Source organism: Osmerus eperlanus, chromosome 25, assembly GCF_963692335.1.
Source record: "Osmerus eperlanus chromosome 25, fOsmEpe2.1, whole genome shotgun sequence".
Classification (NCBI taxonomy): domain Eukaryota; kingdom Metazoa; phylum Chordata; class Actinopteri; order Osmeriformes; family Osmeridae; genus Osmerus; species Osmerus eperlanus.
The window spans coordinates 6,839,497-6,864,318 of NC_085042.1; the positions used below are offsets into that span (position 1 = coordinate 6,839,497).

The 24,822-nt window shown below is 47.2% G+C and overlaps 1 protein-coding gene and 1 long non-coding RNA gene across 2 annotated transcripts; both read right to left on the minus strand.

Moving 5' to 3' along the window:
• Nucleotides 1-599: 599 nt before the first annotated feature.
• Nucleotides 600-1,994, minus strand: LOC134011816 (uncharacterized). Its single transcript, XR_009928505.1, has 2 exons — nucleotides 879-1,994; nucleotides 600-848 (listed from the first exon to the last, which is right to left on the minus strand). It is a non-coding gene; the product is annotated as an uncharacterized LOC134011816 (long non-coding RNA).
• A 1,181-nt stretch (nucleotides 1,995-3,175) lies between these two features.
• On the minus strand, nucleotides 3,176-24,769 carry LOC134012074 (anthrax toxin receptor 1-like). The gene is made up of 18 exons (XM_062451697.1): nucleotides 23,659-24,769; nucleotides 20,610-20,681; nucleotides 20,420-20,491; nucleotides 19,461-19,542; nucleotides 19,235-19,268; nucleotides 18,964-19,043; nucleotides 17,686-17,754; nucleotides 17,377-17,457; nucleotides 16,158-16,218; nucleotides 15,268-15,366; nucleotides 12,337-12,406; nucleotides 11,967-12,045; nucleotides 11,572-11,667; nucleotides 9,976-10,017; nucleotides 9,078-9,173; nucleotides 8,667-8,834; nucleotides 7,682-7,762; nucleotides 3,176-4,478 (listed from the first exon to the last, which is right to left on the minus strand). The coding sequence occupies exons 1-18, from the start codon at nucleotides 23,808-23,810 to the stop codon at nucleotides 4,071-4,073; spliced, it is 1,842 nt and encodes a 613-aa protein (XP_062307681.1). The 5' UTR covers nucleotides 23,811-24,769; the 3' UTR covers nucleotides 3,176-4,070.
• Nucleotides 24,770-24,822: the final 53 nt, after the last annotated feature.

Here is a 24,822-nt window from a genome sequence, read left to right on the forward strand (position 1 = left end):
TTTAAGTCATTCCTGCCCTTTTGTAACTAAAAACTAGAAGTTCTTCCGATTCTGTGCCACGTAAGTCTGTCAAGCAGTGTAAGGCATGGGATATATATATAATATTTTTAAACATATCAGGTCTATACACTGTCACTAGATTAGTTCCTGATAGACTTTTGCAGTGATAAGTTACTGTTTATGGCCTCAGACACTTCACATAGAAGAACCGGTGGACCCTTTCCTACCTACACTCTGCCTGCCACCACAATGATTTGTGCTAAATTGGGACCATTATTTATGTTTTTGTAGTTTTTCCATTTTCTGGTTTGTAATTGTAAGCCTTTGACCCAAATGTGACTGGTATGTTCAAACAAAAACCTAGAACCCACAAAATCAAGAAAACCAAAGGTCTACCTTGTTGTGGAGGGATACTGTTGAATGGAGGCTGTGCTTAGACATGGCCACCTCACCTAGGTACAAAGTAACGAAGTCCATTTATTTATATAGCTGCTATTTGAAATGTAAGTCAAGATCATAATGTTAGTAAACGTTTGTCACATCTAGCTGTTGTGTATGCAAAGTGCTCAACTGTTTAAAAAAAAATAGTAATTGGACACTTTTGGGACAATTTTATTTAGTGTTATATTATTCATTAGAAATGCATCTTGCAACTAGCCTAAACACAACTTATTTGTGTTTAGGCTAAATGACTCTTCTTTCTGCACCTGATAACTCATGTATATCTTCTTATCCAGTGTGACCAGCAATGTCTACTGCAGACTTGTGTGAGGTGAAGATCAACTGGAAAACATACTAGAATTGGGTTAGTAATGGTTTTAAATGGAGGGCATAGACTGGTTTGTAAACTGGAAGTTATACACAAGGGACCTATACACAAGGGACCTGCACTATGACCTTTACCTTGTAGCATCTGTTAACCACTGGGTTACTGAGGGTTTCTATTTAAAGACATAATAAATCTGATGCAATAAAACAGACTGTCCCCATCTTCAGCTTTTGAGCAAAGATACTGTCACAATGATTTTATTAAATACATTCCAACATGGCATATTAAAATCCACAAAAACAACATTCTGAAGTTTAAAAACTGATGACCAAAAACATGCATTTGTACAGGGTCCAATAAATTAGGATTCTAGATCAATGGGCTTACCCAGCCACGCAGAACCAAAATGGCAGAAAGTGTTAGTTTAACATAGCCACACAGAGCCAAGTGAACAAACAGTGCTGCAACAACACATCTGCTTAGAGCCAACATGACTGAGCAGGCAGACAGGGAGCACCGAGGTAGCGCTAAAAGAGCATACAGCACAGATAAGGTGTCCCCGAACCCGTTAGTAGTACTCCGACTCTTCCGTGGGTTCCGCTTGTGGTTCACATACCGAGATGAACCGGAAGACTGACAGCTGACTTGCGATTTGTTTGAGCACAGACTTGCATCCCCACCACAGCCCTCTGCGGTCATGGACAATAGCATCAACCTGATGTTTGAATTCAGCCTCAAAACAGCTGAAAGAAAAAAGGTTAAAGACTTTGTCAAATAAATTGCAGCCTCCAAAAAAGTTTCATTGTGTTGGCTCACTGCTCCAAAGGCTTCTATTGCAGGGGCTGTGTAGTTCTGAACCGCAGCAACACTCTTTAGCACAGAAGCAAGCCGTCTTAATCCTCCAGCAAGTGGGAACATTGTAGGATATAGCTCTCTATTCGCTTAAAAAAATATGTTAAAAGGGTATTTTAAAAGGTCTTTAAAGAAGCCGTACTTTATGAAACCATAGCAGTAGTCAACGGAGAAAAGCAGTGTGGACGTGTTGATTCTCCAAAAACGTAATTTGGTCCGTCTTAGTAGTTAACGGCAGCCACGTCGAATTTAGTGGCAAAAGGGGCAATTATGACTGATTGCGTAACTATGGACAGCTGTAGAGTCTTATCCTATCAACAAAAACACGTTGCAGTAGCTAACGAAGTCCAACAAAACAATCAACAAAAAATATGACCTACTTTACATATGTAGTCTACTTTACAAAAGTGCTGACGTTGGCATCACTCAGACATTTTTCTAGAATATTTTCCTATGGACATACTTTCTGTGAGCAAGATTTGAATCGATTACATTTGACAAGTTGAGGAACTGCCTGCAGACGGGGGAGTTTCAAACTGATGTGGATAACTAGGTTATCTTTGGGCCAGAGAAACGGTGTGTTGGCCAAGTATTTCGCTGAGCTCCAAGAGTCCAAGTCCGTGGATGAAAACCACAATACCTTCCCCGGAGAGGGGGTTTAGTTTGAACTGACAGACCATGGCCCTGATAACAACTACAGCAGTTCCAGAGATGACGGAGGACCAGCATACTGCGCGCACTCTACTGTACAGTGTGACTAGACAGTGTATCACAGATGCAATGCTGCAATCATTTGGAGAGGCTAAAAGAAATAAAGCGCACGGCCAAGACATTTCTTGCATTGTGAGTTTGGCAACAGAAAGAGGGGGTCAGTGAGGGCATAGACACATCTTCTTTGTAACTTATTGAAAATCATGCAAAGTATTCTGCATATGCTCTCCACATAAATGTGGGACTATAAGGTATTATACAAACAGTTGTTTAGGTCTAATGACAGTAAGGGATCATGGCTTTTTTCGATCCAACAGGTCCCCTTTTCATACTGTTCCCAAAAACACAATTATGTCATGTATAATGAACACTGGCAGGCCTTTTTCCCGCCTGTCCTTATTTCCTGTGGATCAGATGATGGCTATTTTCCGAGATAGCTCACTCGGTTTGTGCCATGTGACATAATTCAACATATGAACATCTGGATGCTGTTATCCCAGCGCTGTTTTCATTGCATGTATAAGGGGTGAGACACAGCCTGTGTGCACTGCTAGCGACATAGTCACTCTTCAGCAAGTTCTCCACAGCAGTATATGATTAATGCCACTGTGAACTCGCTCAACCCTGTGGCACTCCAGTTTTCAAAGGGTTGAAACAATTTCAATGGAAAGAACTGTAACCCTGTCGCTGCATTTACATACTCGGTGAACTTAAATGTGTTACTCTCTAGACAAAGTCGAATGCAACTTGGTCATACCCTTATCTCACACACAGGTCTCTGATGAGGTGAAAGTGCAGGTCACGTATAAAATTACTTGGAACACAGAATCTGGGCAACACTTAAACACAATATTAACATACGATACATGAATTATTTATTTGCGAAGAATAACTCGCTCACTCCAACAATCAATCTCTAATGCAATCAAAACATAGTCAGGCACAAAAACATCACACATAGGTAATAAATGTATAAACATTTTATGCAATGAACTAAGATGGCTATCAAACAAAGTGAAACACCGTCACATGCACAAAAATATTGCTAAAACCCCTGGAGTTCAATGAGATATCACTTAAACAAAGAAACGTCCAAATCTTGTAAACAGTGACAGAAACATGAGCTTGGTTTAAACAACACAGCTTGTGATTCGCATCAACCTGATTCATAAGGATAGAAAAGCTATAAACTGATGAGTAAAGAGTAGACCTACTTGTCCCTGAAGTATCCCATTCAGCCTACTTGAGGTGCTGAACAGAGCGACAGTCCAAACAAGGAGAGCAACTTGTGTTTGCTCTGGAAATTCATTTCCTGTAATCTCAACATTGTCTCACGTGATCCCAACTGAGCCCCTCCTCAAGAGAGTCGGTTCGTTTGGTAACAGAAGCAACAGTCCGAAGCCTCGGCCTCGCTTCGTCACCCCCGTCCAGTAGAGGGCGCAAGGCCGTTTGTGTTCAGCGTCCCAGGGGACAGCTCCAGCAGTTGCAGTCTATAACTTCAAGCTTGACCTATCATTGTACTGTTGGGCTAGATGTGTACGTGAGCCCCTGTAGACAAATATCTGTGAGAAACGAGTCGGTATAACGTTCATCCACGTACAGGTAAAGCACAGGTGTCTCAGCCACTCTCATATCCAGCCATGCAGGCTGAGGGGAGGCAGCATGTCTCTGGGACATCACTGTTTAGAGTCATGCATTCCCGGCCCCGTGTCCCTCTCTCCCCCCTCATTGGTCGGGCTTACAGAGAGGGGCGTGGCGGCCGGCGGGCCGGGGGCGGGGCTCTCCCTGGAGGAGGTCCCTGCGGGGGCGGGGGAAGCGAGCCGGTGGGGGAGGCGGGGGGAGGGGGGCTGGGTGGGGACACCGGGGGAGGAGGTATGCACAGAGCGGCCGGCGGGAGAGCTCGTGTCGGAGGGGGGGTGTAAGGCGGGGGGGTGATGGGGGGAGATGGAGAGGTGGAGAGAGGAGGCGGGGTAGGGGGCAGCGGGGGCAGGGTGGAGGAGGGAGAGGAGGAGGACGGAGGGCTGCAGGGGGGCGTGGGAGGGCTGCAGGCTCTGGATGGGTTGTAGGTAAGGGATGGGTGATGGTTGTAGGTTGGGTAGCGCGGAGGAGGACTGGAAGGGACCCTGGTGAAGTTCATGCATCGACCCTGAAATGACAAACCAAAACGCGGTTTAAAGAAACACATCTGCGGGAATAAATCTCCATCCCACAAATCTAGGCCACCCAATTCGGAGGAAATGCAGCGCCTCATAAATACTGTACACCTACAGCACTTTCTGCAGACGAGGTCGCAGAACAGTCTGGTGTTGTACAGTAAAGCAGCAAGGCAGGAGGAGTCCCCCCCACCTCGCTCAGCTAAACTAACACTTCATCATGGTCGCTCCTGTCTTGTTGCCTTGACGAAGCACAAGTGTACAGTTCTTTATTGCTTTGACACTTGGGCTCGTCAGAGCCCAAGTGTCTCAGTGGCATCTATCTAAAGATAGAAGTGTTAGATAGAAGCGTAAAAATGCCTCTGGCTTCTTACTGTTACAAATCAAAAGGACTGATAGATAAACCAGATGCTCCCACGGCGACCAAAGTTTCAGGAAGTGTGTGTGTAGTGTACACATGCGTAATTTGACTGGATTGTTTACAGTGCATAGGCTGTGGTTAAGTGTGTCTCGTGTCTGAATCTGGTGTGTAACCTAATCAGACATTTGGCAAAGTCAGTATCTCCCTTAAAACTTCGGCTTTTAAAACAGCTTTTGTGTTTTAGTTTCTCAATAGTTCACTATAAAGCTGCTCTATGTTTTACCTTGATAGAGATGCCCTATGTTTCACTCTACAGAGATGCGCTATGTTTCACTCTATAGGGATGCTCTATGTTTCGCCTCTATAGAGATGCTCTATGTTTCACTCTATAGGGATGCTCTATGTTTCATTCTACAGAGATGCGCTATGTTTCACTCTATAGGGATGCTCTATGTTTTGTCTCTATAGAGCTGTTCATGGTTCCCCTTTGGATGACTTCATGGGAGGACAGCTAGCAGCCACTATTCTCTTTAACTGGCCCCTCTGGTGTGAAAGCTCAGACAGGCTGCTCCGTAGAGGCCCACACTCTGCTAGGTTACTCAGATCAGGACTTGAATTCCCCAAACTCACCACACAGTGTATTGTACAGTGTATTGTACAGTATGTAGCGGTAATTGGGTTTTACTGTCCTTTTGAGTTCTTGAAATATGTAACATGGTAGCCGTTTGGTGACCAATCAGATGGCTGAGCGGTTAGGGAATCGGGCTATTAATCAGAAGGTTGCCGGTTCGATTCCCGGCAGTGAAAATTTACATTGTGTCCTTGGGCAAGGCACTTCACCCTACTTGCCTCAGGGGAATTTCCCTTTACTTACTGTAAGTCGCTCTGGATAAGAGTGTCTGCTAAATGACTAAATGTTAATGTAAATGCAATCTACTGTGAATTATGAGTACTTGTCTATCTTAGATTGTCTGTTGGTGCAACAATAGCCATTATGTATTCTACTCTCTTATATAATTTTGTACCACAACATATAAAGACCAAGACCAAATTGCTTAAATGTCTCAAGCTAATTCAGTTGTTGTTGTGTGGTATGTTAAAATGGTTTCTTTAGGTCATTAAAACAAAACAACACCCTGGTCTTGAGAGACTCAGTAAAGAGGCTCTGACAAAGGAAAACTGTGCTTCTCTCATCTAGAAAGGTATATAGGTTCTCTCCACTAGCCTCTGGAGACTCAGGGGAATAAGAAGGCCTGGCAGAGGCTGGGGTTGGGGAGAGGCCTCTGGCTGAGGCTGGGGATGGGGATAGGCCTCTGGCTGAGGCTGTGGTTGGGGAGAGGCCTCTGGCTGAGGCTGGGGATAGGCCTCTGGCTGAGGTTGGGGGTGGGGCTGGGGCTGGGGATAGGCCTCTGGCTGAGGCTGGGGTTGGGGCTGGGGCTGGGGTTGGGGGTGGGGCTGGGGGTGGGTATGGGGTGGGGGCCAGAATCTACTTCAGCCTTTCTCCATCACACCAGGGGAAACTATAAAAGCAATACTTGTAGATATCCTAATTGCAACCAGAGCAGGCTTGTTTACTGAGAGTCATCAAGCAACATGTAACACTCTCCACCTGGCTTCCTGTGTACTAAAGAACAGCTTTATGGAGACTTTTCTCCTGCTCTCTTCATTACAGACTGTTTAGTAGCGTGTCAGCAGGAGAAGAAGGCTAAACATGTCCCCTCCTCTTATCTATTGCTATCAAACAGCAGGAAGAAACAGCTCTATAAAACAGAGGTTCCGTGTCGGTTCTTTGTTCTTCTTCTTCCTGCGTCCGTGAGAGCCTGTCTTACAGCCACAACCTCCCAGTTCCAGTGGAACCACCTCCTTTGCACAATGAACCACACTGCTTCATGAACATGTACAGTAAACAAACACAAGTAAATCAAGCCTGTTGCACAACATGCATTCACAGCACATTTCTGGGTAATTATACTGTTGTGCCAACCAAACCTCCCCCTGCATTTTTCCCCGCCCTGAACTCGTATCCCAGCTTGTTGTTGGGATAAGGAAGTATACACCAGAGGATGACTCTTCTTCTTCGGAAATTACACCCCCCCCCCCCCTCCTACATCCCCAGGGCCCGGCCACAGCCCCACAGCCCGATCTCTGAGCAGCACAAGTCAGGCAGATGACTCAGCCCTGCCCCCTGAATCTGGAGCTCTGTGGAAGAGCGGGGGAGCTGGGTCTCTATAATGACTTGACCAGACTATGGGAATTCTTTAAGCTGGTATGCATTGGAGCTACGGACTGCAGTCTGAGTGCCAACTCACCACAAAATTCCCAGCAGCCTCTATTTCTATGGGTGCTTTATGGCCAACAGCTGTCTTATATTCACAACCTCTTATGGTGCTTAACAATGTACTCCTGCCAACCCTATACTACCCTAATTCATACTCCACTAAAGACCAATTCAGACTGAGTTATTAGACGAGGATGGAAGGGAGTTAACTGTGTATAGGTGCATAGTTAAAGTAATAACAATGTCCTCTATTGTAACCTCGGTGCTTTCGAAAATGTATTTTCTTCACAAGCAATTGTACACACGGCACTGCCACGTGACATTGTGACCCGACACATGGGTCCTGGTTTACATTTACATTTAGTCATTTATCAGACGCTCTTATCCAGAGCGACTTACAGTAAGTACAGGGACATTTTCCCCGAGGCAAGTAGGGTGAAGTGCCATGCCCAAGGACACAACGTCATTTGGCACGGCCGGGAATCGAACTGGCAACCTTCAGATTACTAGCCCGCTTCCCTCACCGCTCAGCCACCTGACGCCCCTGGTTCTCTCACCTTGTCTCCAGGGTGCGGTCTCATCAGCGACACGCGGTCGTAGCCTCTCCTCAGTAGGACCCAAAGGGCGTCCAGTTTGCCCTGCGGTGGAGAGAGAGAGAGGACATCACACACGGGCTCCTTGCGTGGGGCTGTTACGATCGCCCGAGCTCAGCCTTCTCTCTCATTCGAGGCATTTCTTAGCCCTGACATCACCCCCCAAAAAACCCTCTGAGTTTGATTCAATGATTAAACACATGACCTAAATCACGCACTTATCCACTTCGAATTTTCTTTTTGCTTGTTGCTCTTCGTCAGTTCTGCAGGGCTGCAGCCAGCGCCAGGAGGGAGAGGGACAGCACAAACTGAAAGAATCTGTTTTCCCCTCACTAAACTGTTGGCTGTGCTGTCACCGTCCCCCGGAGCAGAGCTCAGCTGGGGTTGGTTTCTATCAGAGCTCCCCTGCTGACTGCCAGGGGAGAATGGAACAATGCCTTTTAACCCTCGCCTGGCCGCCTTCACTGGGGCTCGACCTTCTAGAGCGCCCGCCACCTCACCAGAACGCCCGCGTGATCATCTTCTACACCCAGCGAAGCGGCTTCAGTGTCCTGCCGTCTGTTCATCCATAGCCAGGTAGAGATTGTATCTGGTTTAATGATTTACGATGATAATGATGAGGAAGAGTACCTCAAATCTAAATCAAATCACATTTTATTTGTATAGCCCTTTTTACAAGCAATGTCACAGAGGGCTTGACATACGCCCATAGAACTGCCCCTCAACCAACCTACACCCTCAAGGAAAACAAGGAAAAACTCCCAGAAAAACTGGGAAAAAAGGATGCAAAAAGGATGAAAAAAAAAAAATGGAAGAAACCTTGAGAGGAGCAATTCAGTGAGGTATCCCCTCCTCCAGAGACGGTTGGTGAAAGAGAGGAGCAGAACACAGGCTAAACATACAGGTAGTCATGCAGCAGGGAAGTGATGATGGGGGGGGGGGGGAGTACCTTGATGGGGGAGTACCACTTGTGAGGGCCGTGGGGTTTCCGCATGCCGTTGTTGAGCACCCGCGCGGTGGGCTGAGCGTATTCCTGCTCGGGCATCTTCACCTTGGCGTTCTTGGCCTTCTCCAGCTTGGCCCCTTCCTCTGTGGAGCCCTTCTCCCCCCAGCGCACCTGAGGGGGCCACAGACAACACCTCTGTACTCTCCAGCGCATTCAGATACGCGTATAAACAGATGTATTCTCATGTACTCTAGAGGTGTCAGTTGTATGTGGCGGAAAGTAGAGAAAGATCCCTACCAATGTCAAGAGATTATATTGAAATGTCCTCCCACCAATAATTAGCTAGTGTTAGCATATGAGGATTTATTTATTTATTTTTCCGCCAATGTTCAAACCAAACCTATCAACTCTCACCTCCATCCTTTTGATGCCCCCCACGCCCCTGCCCCCGTAGTAGGAGGCGTCCACCGTGGGCCACCTTTTCTTGGGCCCCCCGTCCTCCTCTTCATCCTGATGGGAGGGGCAGGGAGAGCGGGAGGTGAGGGGGAAGGTCCCGTCTCAACATGCCGACACGTTTCTTTCCGTCACGCTACAGTTTGACGTTTTGTTCGTATGGCATGACGCACTGTAAGCCCCTTCCCCATCTGTTATCAGCCTCATCTCTGCAGTTTATTCTGTACTCCCTGCTCAGTCAGGCTCTACCCCATCTCTCCAAACCCCTGCCCTCCCACTCATGACAGGAGGAATGGAACAACTCTCTGACGCCATCGTGCTGGTTACCTCCCAGACACTCACTGGTCTGTGCAGCCTATTAACTGAGCTGAGTTCAAACAGCTCTCACTTGTTGACAGGGGAAAAGGGTTTGTTGTTTGTGTTCAGTTACGTTGATTTCCTCACTGTTGCAGTGAATGTATTTCTCTCTATGAAAAGCCATATTCATCTGATTAAGCTTCACTTGTAAAATCCCTGAGGGTAGACATAATTCACAAAGATATTTTTCTCTGAATAATTGAAACCATAACTGTAAGTCAAAAACAGGATCTGAAAAAATCCAGTTACAGTATATTCAGATTGGGTTGCCTGAAAAGACATGGCTTGATCATCACACAACAGTTGTTAAATATATATATGAAACAGGGATATCAAAGGCCTAAGTCAATGAACTACCTTTCCACAGTGCTCAAGGTATGTTTAACAATACTTCTGTTTAACGTTCATCCATTGCATTAACAACTATGTCATTCTGTAACAGGGGATGGAAAATGTATTGCTGTTGCACAATCTCACTCAAACAACAAAATAGTTTTCTTACCGAGCTGTCTTCTATCACTGGAGGTGGGGGCTCATGGATGATCTGGGGGGGGGGAGGGGGCACAGAAGAAGGGGGCAGGGTTGTAGTTATAGTAGAAAAACATGCTTCAAATTACACTTCTTTTTTTCTATTCACTTAATATATAACCAATCCTGGGGCAAAAACAAGGTTTCATAAAGACACATTGCTCAGGAATTGTTTTTTTCCCTTTCCCCTGTTTACTAGAGAGTTGTGTTGACTAAGAAATCTGCCAACCAGACTCTGGACCTGGACTGCTGGTTAGAGGAGGAAGGTGGGACACAAACATATGCTGTAAGTGTGCCTTGTCCTTTTGTTTTGAAACTGAGAGGAATTCCACGGAACCAACTGTAAAACATGCTTCTGATCAAAACAGGTAACTCTCCCTCACATAAATAAAAGGCAACTATATCCTTTTGTATGGGCCTCAAGTCATCTTATTGTAAGATAGTAGTCTGCAATATTACACTTAACAGTTTGTATTCCTCATAACATGATACCATCCCATGCATCCTCTTGGAGAAGGAGACCGCCAGATTAATTAATATTAATGATTTGACATTATGCTTATTTTCCTCTGAGCTAGAAGGCTGTTTGGCCACAGCCTAAGAAGATTTCCCATGGTTACCTAGCATCACTTTCCCAAACAGTGCTGGGCAAGGGCTTCAACTGAAAATAACTGACAAGAAGTGAAAGTATGGAGAGAGAGTCATGTTGTAAAAGCTGACATCTCTCCCAGGTTATTTCCAACTTTTTATGTTTCCAAACTCGTAAAAAATGATTTGGATTAGATGTTGCCTTTTTTTTTTTTTGTCTCATAAAAGAGACCAAGGCTCTTCCATTTCAACTCTATCCACGCCTAAAGAGGAGAAGGCCTTAATAAATAAAGTCCAGAAGGATTCTGATGGCTCATCTGCGCATTGTAAACAGAGCTGTGTGTTATGCTGGACCAGGGGAAATGATGTCAGCTGCCGCAGTTTGCCCAGCTGCTCATTATATCACATGAAGGACTCTTCTCTCAAGATCTTTCCACAAGGAATCCTGTTAACCTCCCTTCACTCTGGGTGTGGCTGAGGTATAGAGTAGAAGATTGTGAGTGGTTGTGGTCAAGTTTCACACCCTTGTCTTGAGGGGTCAACAAGTCTGTGACCCCTCAGGGGCACAGATTCCTTCAACAGACACGCTAATTACTTCAGCACACCTGTACCCGTTGACCTTGACCCCTGGTGATAATAGACTCACTAAATCTACTGGGGTCCAGAAGGCCAAAGACTCCCATCTACCACTGATTCTATGTACTGTCCCCCCTGCTGTTCAGGTCAACAAGGTGCCTGGGCGGGGGGCTTGTGCAGACAAAACTAATCTAAAAAACACTTCATCTCAAGGTTCAGGGCAGTGTCACTGGATACTGTCCTCAATCCTGTCAGAGAAGCTCTGTAGACGAGCTTTATTGTCCACTTCTGTCTCTTCAGAGACCATAGATGTGGTCTCCCATCGCCTCATGTGAGGTACTTCTTCTGTAGCGGTGTGTGTGTGTGTGTAGTGTGTGAAGCCAGTGCATCGTCAAGGTCGACTCACCACAGTGCAGCACAGAGGCCAGAACCACCAGAGAAGGGCCAGGACCAGCAGCAGCATCAGGATGAGCAGAGCTATGGCCAGGATGGTCCCATCAGACTGGGGCGGTCGAGGGAGGGGGGAAGGGGAGAGAGAGAGAGAGAGAGAGAGAGAGAGAGAGAGAGAGAGAGAGAGAGAGAGAGAGAGAGAGAGAGAGAGAGAGAGATATGGGGTGGAGAGAGAGAGAGGAGGGAGAGAGAGGAAGGGGAAAGAGAGGGAGAGACGGAGAGAGAAACGGAGATGTTTATCTTCCGAGTGTGCTGTGGGCGTCAGGCTTCGCCTTAGCCCTTCTAGACTTGGTTAACCCAGCCCAACCACGGCCATAACCGGCTGTTTGAGTAACCGCAGCATGTACTCACACAGCCCACTGTAGTAATGGTGACTGAGCTGGAGATGAAGCTGAGGCCTTCGTTCATGCTGACGTAGAGGCTGGCCGCCCTGTAAACACAGAGACACGAGAGGCTCCCGTCATGTGAGTCAGGTGGCTGAGCGGTTAGGATATCGGGCTAGTAATCAAAAGGTTGCCGGTTCGATTCCCGGCCGTGCAAAATGAGGTTGTGTCCTTGGGCAAGGCACTTCACCCTACTTGCCTCGGGGTGAATGTCCCTGTACTTACTGTAAGTCGCTCTGGATAAGAGCCTCTGATAAATGACTAAATGTAAAAATGTTTTCTGCCTGCGGGTGGGAAGTAGGAAGGGAACGGACGTATGTTGTCATGGCGATACTTACATGCCCTCTTCGTTCAGGACGGGAGCGGGACATAGGAGATACGTGTCCTCCACTATCAGGGGCTTCACCACTGGAGGAGGAGCGGAGGAGAGACCGGTCAGTGAGAGACACTCGACACACAATGCCTAGACACTAGACACACAACTGCTGTTGCCAAGCTGGAAGAGATTACAAGAAATCAAAACACCTCGATCTGTTTGTCCTGAGGGAATTTTAAGCAATCAGTTTATATTACATCTGGGGGTAGAACTTCGAACAAGAATGTTGTTGGATTATAAGTGATGCACAGTGATAGGATTTGTTTTGGACATCGGTCGGGTGATGTCATATTAACCATCAACCCCGACAGACCCGTTTAACCCTGAAGACACGCCCAGTTTTGCTCAAGCACGCTGTGTCGAAAACAGACCCTTAAAACCCAAGATGAGCACACTGATTGAAACCACACGGTAGCCTTGCATACGAGGAGGGTCTCGATTCGCTGTGTCTCTCCGGAGGAGAGATCCAGGGATCGTCCTCGTCCGCGGCCCTGTGTTTGTCCTGGCTCAGACTGGACATACCCCAGTCCTGAGGAAACCACCACGGCTCTGCGCTCTCTCTTCTGGAGCAACAGCATGCAGGAGAGAGAGGAGGAGGGAGGGGAAAAGAGGAGGGGGGAGAGGAGGAGCGAGGAGAGGGGAAAAGAGGAGGAGGGAGGAGAGGGGAAAAGAGGAGGAGGGAGAAGAGGAGGAGCGTAGAGGGAGGAGAGGGGGAAAGATGGAAGGAGAGGAGGGGGGAAAAGGAAGGAGGAGGAGGGAGAGGAGGAGCGAGGTGGGAGAAGAGGAGCTGGAAGCAGGAGGAGATCAACTGCTGCCGGCCAAACAAGTTTCTGGGCCAATACAAACTCAGTCTGATATCATCCCAGGGTTCACGCCCGTGGGCTCCAACCCGGAACCCTGCACTGACCGAAACCATCAAAGGAGGCCGACGACCTTGCAAGGCCCACAGAGGACCGACAGTGCAGAACTCTTTATGAAGAAACGTCCAGGGTCAAAATACCTACACTGGTCATGTGATACTTCAGGGGTCGGGATACTGGCAAACAGTCCTTGTCCGTGTCGCAACACTTTATTGCAATGTTTATGCCCGGAGCGTAGTGGAAGGTCGTGTTTTACTGGGAGCTGCAGACAGGCATGTGCTCAGTGTTTTTCGATGATTCAATAAAGTACAGGGATTGGCCGAGCCTGATTCCACCAATCGCAGAGCTCGTAACTCTAACCGAACGCTGACCCGTCCTGATGAACCCTGCTTAAACTTCATATTCATATTAAGGTCCATATTACGTTCATCACGTCGTCCTTGTCACGGGGCTAGGCTGCAGGTGCTGGAGCCTCATTCTGCTCGTCTCTGATTGGTCCTCTCTGAGCTCAGGGAGCCTGTGTGTGATTGGTCCTCTCTGAGCTCAGGGACCCTGTGTGTGTGCGGCTGCTCTTTCTGGAGACAAGGACCCAGACAACCATTCAGCTGCTCGACACATGTAGCGACACACCACCTCTTTCCTCCGGATGGGGTGGGGAGGACGGGGAGGGGGTGGGAGAGGAGGGAGGAGGGAGGATGGGGGAGGGTTGGGGAAGATGATAGAGGGGGGAGGAGGGTTAGAAGTGTTACAGGAAAGGCCCCAAGGGGAGGGGAAATGTTCCCGTAATTCACGAGAGCCCACAGGAAGCTGTCATCCAACAGGTGGGCCCAACTGTTTTCATCAGCAGGGTGTCCCAGCAGCGTCTGACATGGATGAGTTGTTTAGAGGTAAACATGCAGCTCTGGAGAAGGAGGGCGGCCATATTATAAACTCTGGGTGTATATCTGGATAGACTGCTTGGGGGGGGGGGGGGGGGGGGAACACACACAAGGAGGCAATTTTTTCCTAAATTATTTCCATGACTTCCGCCGGTCTGTGGAGAGCTGGATGTCTCACACACAAACAATTACAGGCCCAGCTTGAAACTTCCTCGCCGTCAGTCATCGCTCGCAAAAAGTGGAGCTTGTCAGTTCCCCCTGGCAGGCCTTCATGAACAGGCCAAACATAGAGGACGTTCTCTCTTATAACCTCCTTAATTACAGCTCAAAATGTTGATTACCACGCGTGCATTTTCAGAGCACAAAAAAAAGGACAACCGTAAAATGACACCAACAGCACCAACGGTTCACTCAACGGTAGTTTGACGAACATTGAACAACTTTCCTTTCAAATGAAGCCGCTGTGAGGGACACCATCATAGTAACCGATCCCACAACGGCATCTGCCTCAGTCTGAGACCAGACCATGTTTGGTGTCAAATCCACTTCCGGTCCGAACCTGCTGTTGCTCCCCTTCAGCTCAGTCTGCCAGACAAAGCGAGGCCTCAGCTTTCTTTCTTCTGTGTTTGTAATCACTGCAGCACCTCCCACAGCTCAGAGTGGCGTGCATGGGAGCGGGGGGGTGGGACTCACGCCTGTTAAGAGCACTTTTTAAGACCACGGAGCTGGAAGGGGGAGGGGGGTTTCGATGTGCCTCAAGGTCTTTCCCCCTTGCCTGCCTCGTGCGCGGGGCTGTTTCCCCCTTGCCTGCCTCGTGCGCTGGGCTGTTTCCCCCTTTATCTCCTGGCTATGGCCCTCGCCCAGGCAGCTGTGGACCAAGCCGCGGCAGCACCCGCTGGCATGGCCGTCCCCCGCCGAGCTCGCGAGCGCTCCACGCTCAGTGAGTCAGTCGATATTCCGGCACAAACCGCCTCTTACTCGCTACTCTCCCACTTCTGGCCCGTTTCGTTCCCAGAAGTCTCCCTCCTGGACTGCAGGGAATGACTTTTTTGTTTGTTGACCTATGCAGAGCAGGGAAGAGTAGCGCGTTGCAACATCCCCCCCCCCATCCCCCCCCCCCCCCATCCGCTAACACTGACTTGGTGTTCCACTTACTCTTTGTGAGGGTGTCGTTGATTCGGAAGCTGCAGAGAACCTTGTCGACGTTCCGGGCGTGAAGGAAGCCGTTCCCTTTCACCACCACCTGGAAAGACTCTGGGAGCGGAGAAGAGGAACACAAAAGAGATATTGAGAGATGCAGTGGAGAAGAGGAACACAAAAGAGATATTGAGAGATGAAGTGGAGAAGAGGAACACAAAAGAGATATTGAGAGATGCAGTGGAGAAGAGAAACACAAAAGAGATATTGAGAGATGCAGTAGATTTGGAGGCTGACAGTAGAATTCCGCGTCAGTGTCAAATTCAACAGGCTGCTATCCCCGCAGCATAGTGAAGGTGAAGTTCAAGTTCTACGTCTGTCTACGCGCGGAGCATCTCGCATCTCTGGTGAGCAGACATACTGAAAGCCACCATGCTCCTGACCATAGTAGTCATTAAAATATAATCCCCCTTCCCAGACTCCTGGAGGGAGATGGATCACGTGGTCGACGGGACGTCATCATACATGGGTATGCGGACAGCGGCTCTGGGCTCCAATACCGCAAACCCCAGACGTGTAAACACTTCCTTTAAGTGAGGAAAACGGGGGGGGGGGGGGTTTGCAAGGCCGCAGGACGGACGATGATTGAGCGGTTCCTGACACCGGAACACAGACCGTTGCGGGTTCTTACTGCAGTTCGCTAACCCAGAAAACAAATCAGGGTCACGTCAAATTACTGCTACCGTCCAGACGTTCTTTCCCACAGTTTAGCAGGCCCTCAGGCCTGTCGACGCAGTCAGGGTCTTCACTTCCTGTATTGAGCTGCACATCAAGGTGGGGGCCCCGGATTAGTGTGTGGTGGTGTGGTGGTGGTCAGAGAGGGCCAGGCTGTAACAAAGCTCACCTACCTCCGGCACAGATACTGGAGGGCTCGGCTGCCAGGATCTCGATGCAGGACTTCCTCAGGATCTGGGGGAGAGGAACGAAAAGGGGGTCAGGGGTTAACCTGGGGTTGTCCAAAGGGGCCGTTTTTTGGGAGGAGAAACCCCAGGCTTCGACCGGACGTGTCCCTCTGCATAGACGACACTGTGCTAAATGAGATGATCGTCTGCTCTCAGGTAGTGGTGACGGCGCTGACACGTTCCTCTACCTGTACCCCTGACCCTCTTTCTACGTTCTCCTCGGTTTGGATGGAGGCTGTCCCTGGCCCCGCCCCCAGGCCCTGCCTCTGCACTGCCTCAGACACATGTGCCTCCCTGTACCCCTACTGTCAAAGCAAGCGTGCACTCTCGCCCCCGCCTGAACACCGGGCTGATTTACGACACGCTGCCCTATTTCCTTGAGTCCAGGCCAGCAGCTTTCACCGTTCAGATAATCACCACCAGATGACAGTCAGCTGGTCCCGTTGAATCCTCAGCGAGCAGTCCTCCCTGCTCTAGTCAGCTGCTCAGCAAGCAGGCCCACTGTCCTAGCCATGATGACCCCCCCCCCCCCCCACCAACACACACACACACACACAATGACCCCCACGATGCTCATTCAATCAAGTCATGTGAAAACAGAAGTCGATACCTTTTGAGGTGGAAACTAAACAGCTCGGCGTACGTTTGTCTAGCGTGTTTGGTTTGACTCCAGACGGCAGGATCAAAAGAAGGGAAGTCGGGCACACAGCAGGTGTGTGGCAGTCAGATCCTGGTGAGTCGTGATGGATGGGATATTTCTGTTTACTATTCTCTCGTTGTATTTTAGTTTGTTTCCGGCGTGCTATTCGATCAATGTTTCACTGGATTGTAGGAGAAACATTGTGGTGAGATGAAGAAATATAATATAGGGACTATTTACTTTCATTTCATTTAGTCATTTAGTAGACGCTCTTATCCAGAGCGACTTACAGTAAGTACAGGGACATTCCCCCGAGGCAAGTCGTGTGAAGTGCTTTGCTCAAGGACACAACGTCATTTTTCACAGCCAGGAATCGAACCGGCAACCTTCTGATTACTAGCCCGATTCCCTAACCGCTCAGCCACTTTGGGAATATAGGACGCAGGCTGACCGGCACAGTGTTCATACAGTATTTCATATGTTGTTTTGATAGTCTGTGTGTGTGTGTTCCAGCAACGTTCTTACCGAATCAATGACCCCCTGCAGCGCTTCAAAGCCATCATTCACAGGGAAGACATGGTCCTTGCTGTCGGCGATCTTCGCGAGCTGTTAGGGACAGATAACGAATCACGTGGCAGATCGTCACGAAAGTCTCAACCACCTCGCAGTCTACAACACGAAAAACCCCCCACACGTTCTTGATACAGATTTGAAACTTCCCATGTTAGGCTACCAGCCCAACACGGCCTCCGGCGGCCTGTGCCTGGTGGACAGCTTGAGCCGCCGTGTCTAATCGGAGCACGTGGGAAAGGCCCAGCGGTAAAAAGCACGCACCTGTGTCTCGTTGAAGTCCTTCACACCCACACAGTACACCGAGGCGCCCAGGCTCCGTGAGCGGTTGGCCTGTCCGGTGTTCACGGACGAGGGGACGAAAAAAAACAAAAAACAGGGAAGAGGCTCAACACATGGACTCTGTTACCGCACGGCATTTCGCAAATCTGACCACTACAGACCAACTCAGAGATCCTGGAGTAAGGGTATTGACAACTGATGTACCGTAGCTCAGAGAGGAGAGTTTGGTTCCCTAACTGGGACGTAAATGGGCCCTGTGCCCTCTAGGTCCTCTCATTATCCCGGTGCCAAATGTTCAATTTCCTGAGAGGCAATCTAAGCCCTGGCTCCTCGCTGTGTGACGGACCTCACAGGAGCCCTTTGAGGAGCCCTCCTAGGATGAGGGAGATCTTCGTACTGGGGGTTTGAGAGCCATGAGAGCCGTCAGCCTCACTTCATTACATTACATTACATTTACATTTAGTCATTTAGAAGACGCTCTTATCCAGAGCGACTTACAGTGAGTACAGGGACATTCCCCCGAAGCAAGTAGGGTGAAGTGCCTTGCCCAAGGACACAACGTCATTTGGCATGGCCGGGAATCGAACTGGCAACCTTCAGATTACTAGCCCGATTCCATAACCGCTCAGCCACCTGACTCCCTTCATCCATGCGTGAGTTGCAGCCCTGCATGTCCACATGTGCTTGATGGCGCTCTCGCCGCTCAAACACGCCTGCACCAGTACTTCTTGAGCTGAGATAAATCATTGGTTCCTGCTGCAGATGTGTGGCCAATGACTGAGTCTCTTTCATTCACGGGCCATATGGGAGACATCCATTTGGCAGATGCCCTGACTTCCTTTTTTTTTACCAAAACTAAGGATTCAAAATACTGCCACGATGATGTATATCGTGTATAATGTTGAATTCATGCCATTAAGTAAATAGTTTGTTTTACAATTTGCCCTGTCTTTTTCTATCTCTCCTAGGCATGTGTCCTGTCTCCCGTCCTATCAGACGGCATCCTACCTCTCACTCTCTCTCCAATAACACTTCATCCTACCTCTCTCTCTCCAATAACACTGCATCCTACCTCTCTCTCTCCAATAACACTGCATCCTACCTCTCTCTCTCCAATAACACTGAATCCTACCTCTCTCTCTCCAATAACACTGCATCCTACCTCTCTCTCTCTCCAATAACACTGCATCCTACCTTTCTCTCTCCCCAATAAGACTGCATCCTACCTCTCTCTCTCCCCCCAATATCCCTGCATCCTACCTCTCTCTCTGCATAGTAGAAGAGGTCCTCATGCAGCTCTCCATCCGTGAGAGCGATGATGACACTGGCGGTGCGGTAGCCTAGCAACAGATGAACATATCACTTCCATTAGAAGCCAGACTTCAAACAAGGCCTCTGGGGAATGAGTTACTTATCACTGAAGTCATCAAAACTCTGCAAGTTTGCCAACAGACAGAGACAGAGACCCAGAGAAGGATCAGAGACGACAGGGAACATTTTGAGGATTTTTTGATGAAAAGCACATTCACACCTTCAGAGTTTCCATGGTAGATCTGCTCGCTGGCCTGTAAGAGAAGAGGAACTGTAATGAAACACTACATACTGTCTAAAGCTGTTCAGGGAGGAAAAGCACTCTCACACACAGATGCAGACGGATACAGGTGTCATTTTGGCTCCATTCTCAGCCTTTGTTCTCACGCCAGATTTTGGAGATAAAAGTCCAGCTCAGGACTCAGTGGAGGCAGGCGAAGGCTCACCCTCTGGATCCCCTCGTGCATGAAGGTGTCTCCACCCGGACGAACCATATAGAGGTCCTCAAGGCCCTGGCGAATACGGTCCCTGGGGGATGTGACCGAGAGACAGATAAGACTACAAATCCCATACACAGTTACGACACACAACGACTAAGACGATCAGTGCTGACGGAGATATGTCACGGGTCTCTTTTAAAAAGAGTTTTCTGTTTCAAAGGTTTTATGAGGGTTTCAAAATGTGGAGATGAAAATGGGATATCGTGAGCTTTTGGCACAGGGCACTGTCAGACCGGTAAGGAAACGATACTGGTGTAAAATGAGATAGCAGGAAGACAATAAACACTGAAGACGTTTTGTGGCTGGATGGAAACCGAGCTGAAGGAAAGATTAGACAGATAGCCACGCACAATATGTGAGCCATATGTTCAAAGTCTGTGGTTTGCCAGAATAATAGCATTGCCAGTTCTTAGCACCGAATGGATATTGTGCTGCCTTTACGTTTTGATATTCAGAATTCTCAAACATATTTGAAATGTATGTGTGTGTAGTCTTAGATTGAGATGTTTGAAACGAACAAAGGTCTGAAAAGGAGGACCCCTCCCATACGGAATCCGTTCTTATCGACCCACAATGGCGGTTTCATGTCACTGTGTGTGTGTGTGTGTGTGTGTGTGTGTGGGTGTGTGTGTGTGTGTGTGTGAGGGGCTGAAAGGGCTGAGAAGCACCTATGTCTGGCCAGAAAAAAGTGTGCTCAGGGGCTCAGATGGCTGAGCAGTTAGGGAATCGGGCTATTAATCAGAAGGTTGCCGGTTCGATTCCCGGCCAGTCTTATTACGTTGTGTCCTTGGGCAAGGCACTTCAACCTACTTGCCTTGGGGGGAATGTCCCTATACTTACTGTAAGTCGCTCTGGATAAGAGCGTCTGCAAAATGACTAAATTTAATGTAAATGTGTTCCCCCACCTGTCCTCCGTGAGTCTCATGAGGATCCGGCCTTCTGTGGAGAACACGATGAAGGACATGCGCAGCTGAGGACTGAGGTGGACACAAGGAAAAGGAAAACAGTCAGGAGAGATCAGATTAGCAATGTCACGTCTTAACTGGAGTCCAGCGGCCCGTCTCTTTACGTCGCGATAGTGAACACTATTCTCACCTTATGAACTTGTGAGCCAGATGCTCGACAAAGTGATAGATTTCCTCCCAGTGATGCTGAACACTCCCGGATCTATAAAGATATATCACATGTTCTGAGTTATTTCACCCGTCCTGAGTGGAAGGCGACAGAAGAAGCAGGCTGTGTTACTGCGCTGTACTTGGTTGTGGTACAGCAGGCTATGCTGATGTGATGGTGTGCTGATATGCCCTCCAGAATCACTCTCTCGTTCCACCCCGAACGAAGGCGGAGGCCTTCATTGCTGGTATCTCTGTGCATGAATAGATGCAGGCATTGCAGTACGATTAGATGCCTGCCATATTTGAACTGAATAAATGACCTTGTGCTGATGAACAGCAGTTACATCACTTCGCATGGCGTGACGATGCCTTTCTAATGCACCAGTAATGATCTCAGTGTTATTGCAGTCAGGTTAATTATCTGTCATTACACTGTACTCGCTGGAGTCGTTCTATACTTACAATTAGACAAGTCTGGCTAGGATGTAAGACAACATTACCTCACCACTAAGCACAGCTGACCAAATTATACAGAGGTTGTTTATTTTCAAGTCTTACCCAATTCATCACACAACATTTCCATTGTTTATGTTTTAGGGAGGATCACATTTGACCCACTGAACTCCCGACCTTGTGACGGTTTCCCTGCAAAACATTCTCTCAGATCATGGGACATGGGGAGAAAACTAATAGTCAGAACATCTCATAATGACAAAGGACCCGTATGATAAATCCCAATCCTTTTTGATTTACCTAGATTATTCTTATAATAACTATCACTATCGCTTTAATAGCAATATCAATTCTAATCTACATTCTCTACTGTCCCGCTGTCTTCCTTGCAGCGTTGCATTTCTCAAACACCTCTTTTTTCCATTGTTACCAAGACAAGTCCCAATACACAGAGAGGAGCCAAGAGACTGAGAAGTTGGAACATCTGGACCTAATGGAGAAAAGGTTGCACACACAGAAGAAGAAGAATGAGGAGGAGGAGGAGAAGAGAAGTGATTAGACAGACACTGCAAGAAGACAGTTATGACAGGGATAGAGCATCAGTTTGTTTGCAGTTCAAACACGCTTTTTACGAGAGCGAAGGATGACTTGTAGTGAAGCACTGGAGCACAGCCTGTGCAATGGCCTTTGTCATACACTCCTAGCGTTTGTTATCAGATGCGGCCAATCAGAGCACACTGCAGATCAAACTCTGCAAAAGAGACATTTGGTTCTGTCTGAGTCCAGAGTTTCCACTAAGCTAAATGTTGTGCCAACACAGAAATGTCTGCCTGTTGCTGGCATTCCGCTGTATGTCAAATGGAAAATTCATCACCAGATACAGTAGTAGTAGCCTTGCTTAGAAATGGAGTACAGGAAGAGTTAGACTTAATAACAAGGCAACTATTTCCACGTTTCACAGTTCTAACATATTTCAGTGGTTAGAGTAAAGGAATGACCTGGTTTTTTTACACACAACACTGCAATCTGATTAATTACCTGATGGAAAACAAGCTAACAAAGTCAAGATTCTGTTGTCATTTGCATCAACTTTTAACATTTATCCTTTATTTAATTTATAGAGTTAGTGCACACGGTTGATCCAAATGATTTTGACCCAACTTCCTGTCATCTGCATGGTAGGAAAATAGCCCTTGTACCATGCATTATTTTCTAACTTATATAGCTAATATCTAGTGGTATTGTCCAATATGAAAACATGGCCTGTTTCTCACAGCATTTGGTGTTCTCCATTGGCATTACATAGAGGATATCTGAGGTAAAAGTCCTGAAGAAACATCTATAACGTAAACTCAGTGGTATCACAAAGGTCAGTTATGGAAATAGTAGGCTGCTGTTGGAATTCTAATTATTTCTGATTGGGAACAGATGTGCATAGAGACTGGGCCCAGAATCAGTCCAAAGACAACAACTTGACTAAGTGAAGAGGATTATGTTAAGGCATGCAAAGCAGTGCAAGTTGTTTACGTTGAAAAAAAGTATTTTGTTCCCACTTCTGTCACCATGAACTCCGAATCACTGCTGTGCTTTTCCTAATCCATGTAACTCAAGAAAACATTACAGGTACGTAATACCGTTGTAATTGTATTTTAAAGAGGTTTTGTGGAAGGGATTCCCATCCTGGGCACCAGACTCAACTAGTCCGTAAGTCTATAGGTCAGCATCTGTTCAAACAGGGTCAAATAAACAAACGGAAGAAGAAAAAACACCTGAAATCATTTGACCTTGAATTTACCGAATACTTTGCCTCTACATCCCATGTGTGACTTAGGAGACATTACACAACTGTTAGATATCGTGTGCTACAGTGATCATTTAAGTCGAAGGAATTGTTCCTGCAATATTGTGCAATATTCCTGCCTTTGAGGAAATCTATATTCCTGTGAAGTTTTTTTAATGTGTTTCAAAAATGAAGAAAAGAAAGTATTAAGATGTGATGCTCAAACGTTTTCCTGGAATTGAATTTTAGAATTGAAATTGATGGTTTATTTGAGATGTTGTGCACAACATCACTGTTTGTAATAGTCAGCACTTGGCAACAGAACTACCTTATGACCGCAGGGGGCGACAGAATGACTATTCAGTTCTGAAAGAGTCCAAGTCCAACTTCATCCCACTGAAACTGGCATTGACAGATGTCCCTGACATCTGACAGTTCAGAATTCACCTACTGATGTAAATTTCTTATTCAGGCAAGCACTTAGTAGCTAATTCTCAACTCCTAGAAAGTGTCATCAAGGAAGACTTCTTTTGTTTGATGGAGATTGTCCTAAGATCATGCTCAGGCTTTTACAAAAGCATGGTAGATAAGGAATCACGCCAGTTAACACTGACATAACAATTAAAAGACAAACTGTACACAAACCTTGCAGAGACTAAAATGTTTTTGATGAGCAAAACATCAGACCTTCACTTAAGCACAGAATTTCACAGATTCTGCACGGCATGCTGAACAACAAACGTGGTTCACATGCCGTGAGTCAAACATGACAGGGCGAGCTAGATGAGTAACTCACTTGTCCAAGACAAAGTACAGGTCAAATCCTCCAAAGCAGGACGGTCTTGGCTGGCCTCTGTCCTGGTCCTGTCCCGTGCTGCCAGCTGTCAACATCACCAGCACAGCACCCAGAACCACAGGGAAACAGAACCCTTGGCACATTGCTCCCATTAGAAAAAGCTTCTTTCAAAGTAGAGGAAGCCGCCGTGATCAACAACGTGAAGAGACTCTCCCTGGCGGATCTTCCTCCCGTCCTCCTAAGTTATCCAAAGAGTAGCAGAGTGGCTTTGATGGCTGCAGTGGTCAGGGAAGAGAAGATGCTATCTGTTTCGGTTTGGTCAGGAAACTCTTTTCACAGGTCAAAGATAGAACAGTGACCTCTAAGCTAAACACTCCTCTTGGCCTCCTCTTTTCTCCTCTCTTGTTAGAAATAAAAGGTATATCCCATCAGCTCCGCAGAGAACTATGTAATTGTGTCTCACAGTCTCCACAAGCCTTCTTGGAGTGTCTGAGTCTCCTTTCCTTTCTTACAAAGAGTTGGGGTTAATGGAGACAAAGAATTAAGGACAAATGACATCTCTCTACTTTTGCTGTCATCTAGTGGTCATATAAGGTAACAGATCCAAATTTAGAATTTCAGAAACCCAGGCACTTATTTTCAGTTAAAGGTAAAATAGGGAAGATTTTTTCAGTTCACCAAAATATACCTTTTGTCCCCCTAAATATGTTGTGTAACCTGACTGAGGTCCTATGATGGCTGTTTAGCAACACAGACAGCTAAGTGTGAACGTCAATATTAAATTTAAAGATGCATTGCTTGCCTCTGGCATTGTAAAACGTCAGTTTACTAGAGTTTTGATGGGAAAAAATATAATTGCTGTAATGGGATTCCGTTCAGTGCATCTATTGTCTGAATCTAAAGCCCTAAACACAGGTTAAACAAGGTCAATCTGGTTCCTGGCATAATGAACACCTGAGGATATCTCTACTAAACAAAACTAACCTTCTCACTATCCTACCCTCCGAGTTTATGGACACATCATTTATGGTAAACAAAACATTGTGTAATCTGCAAGACAAACAAGTCAATGACCTAGACTAATATTGACCACAGAGTGGGTGTGTCCGTAGGAACACCAAACATGACTTTAGTAGATCATGATGGTTTTAAACCAATAGATAT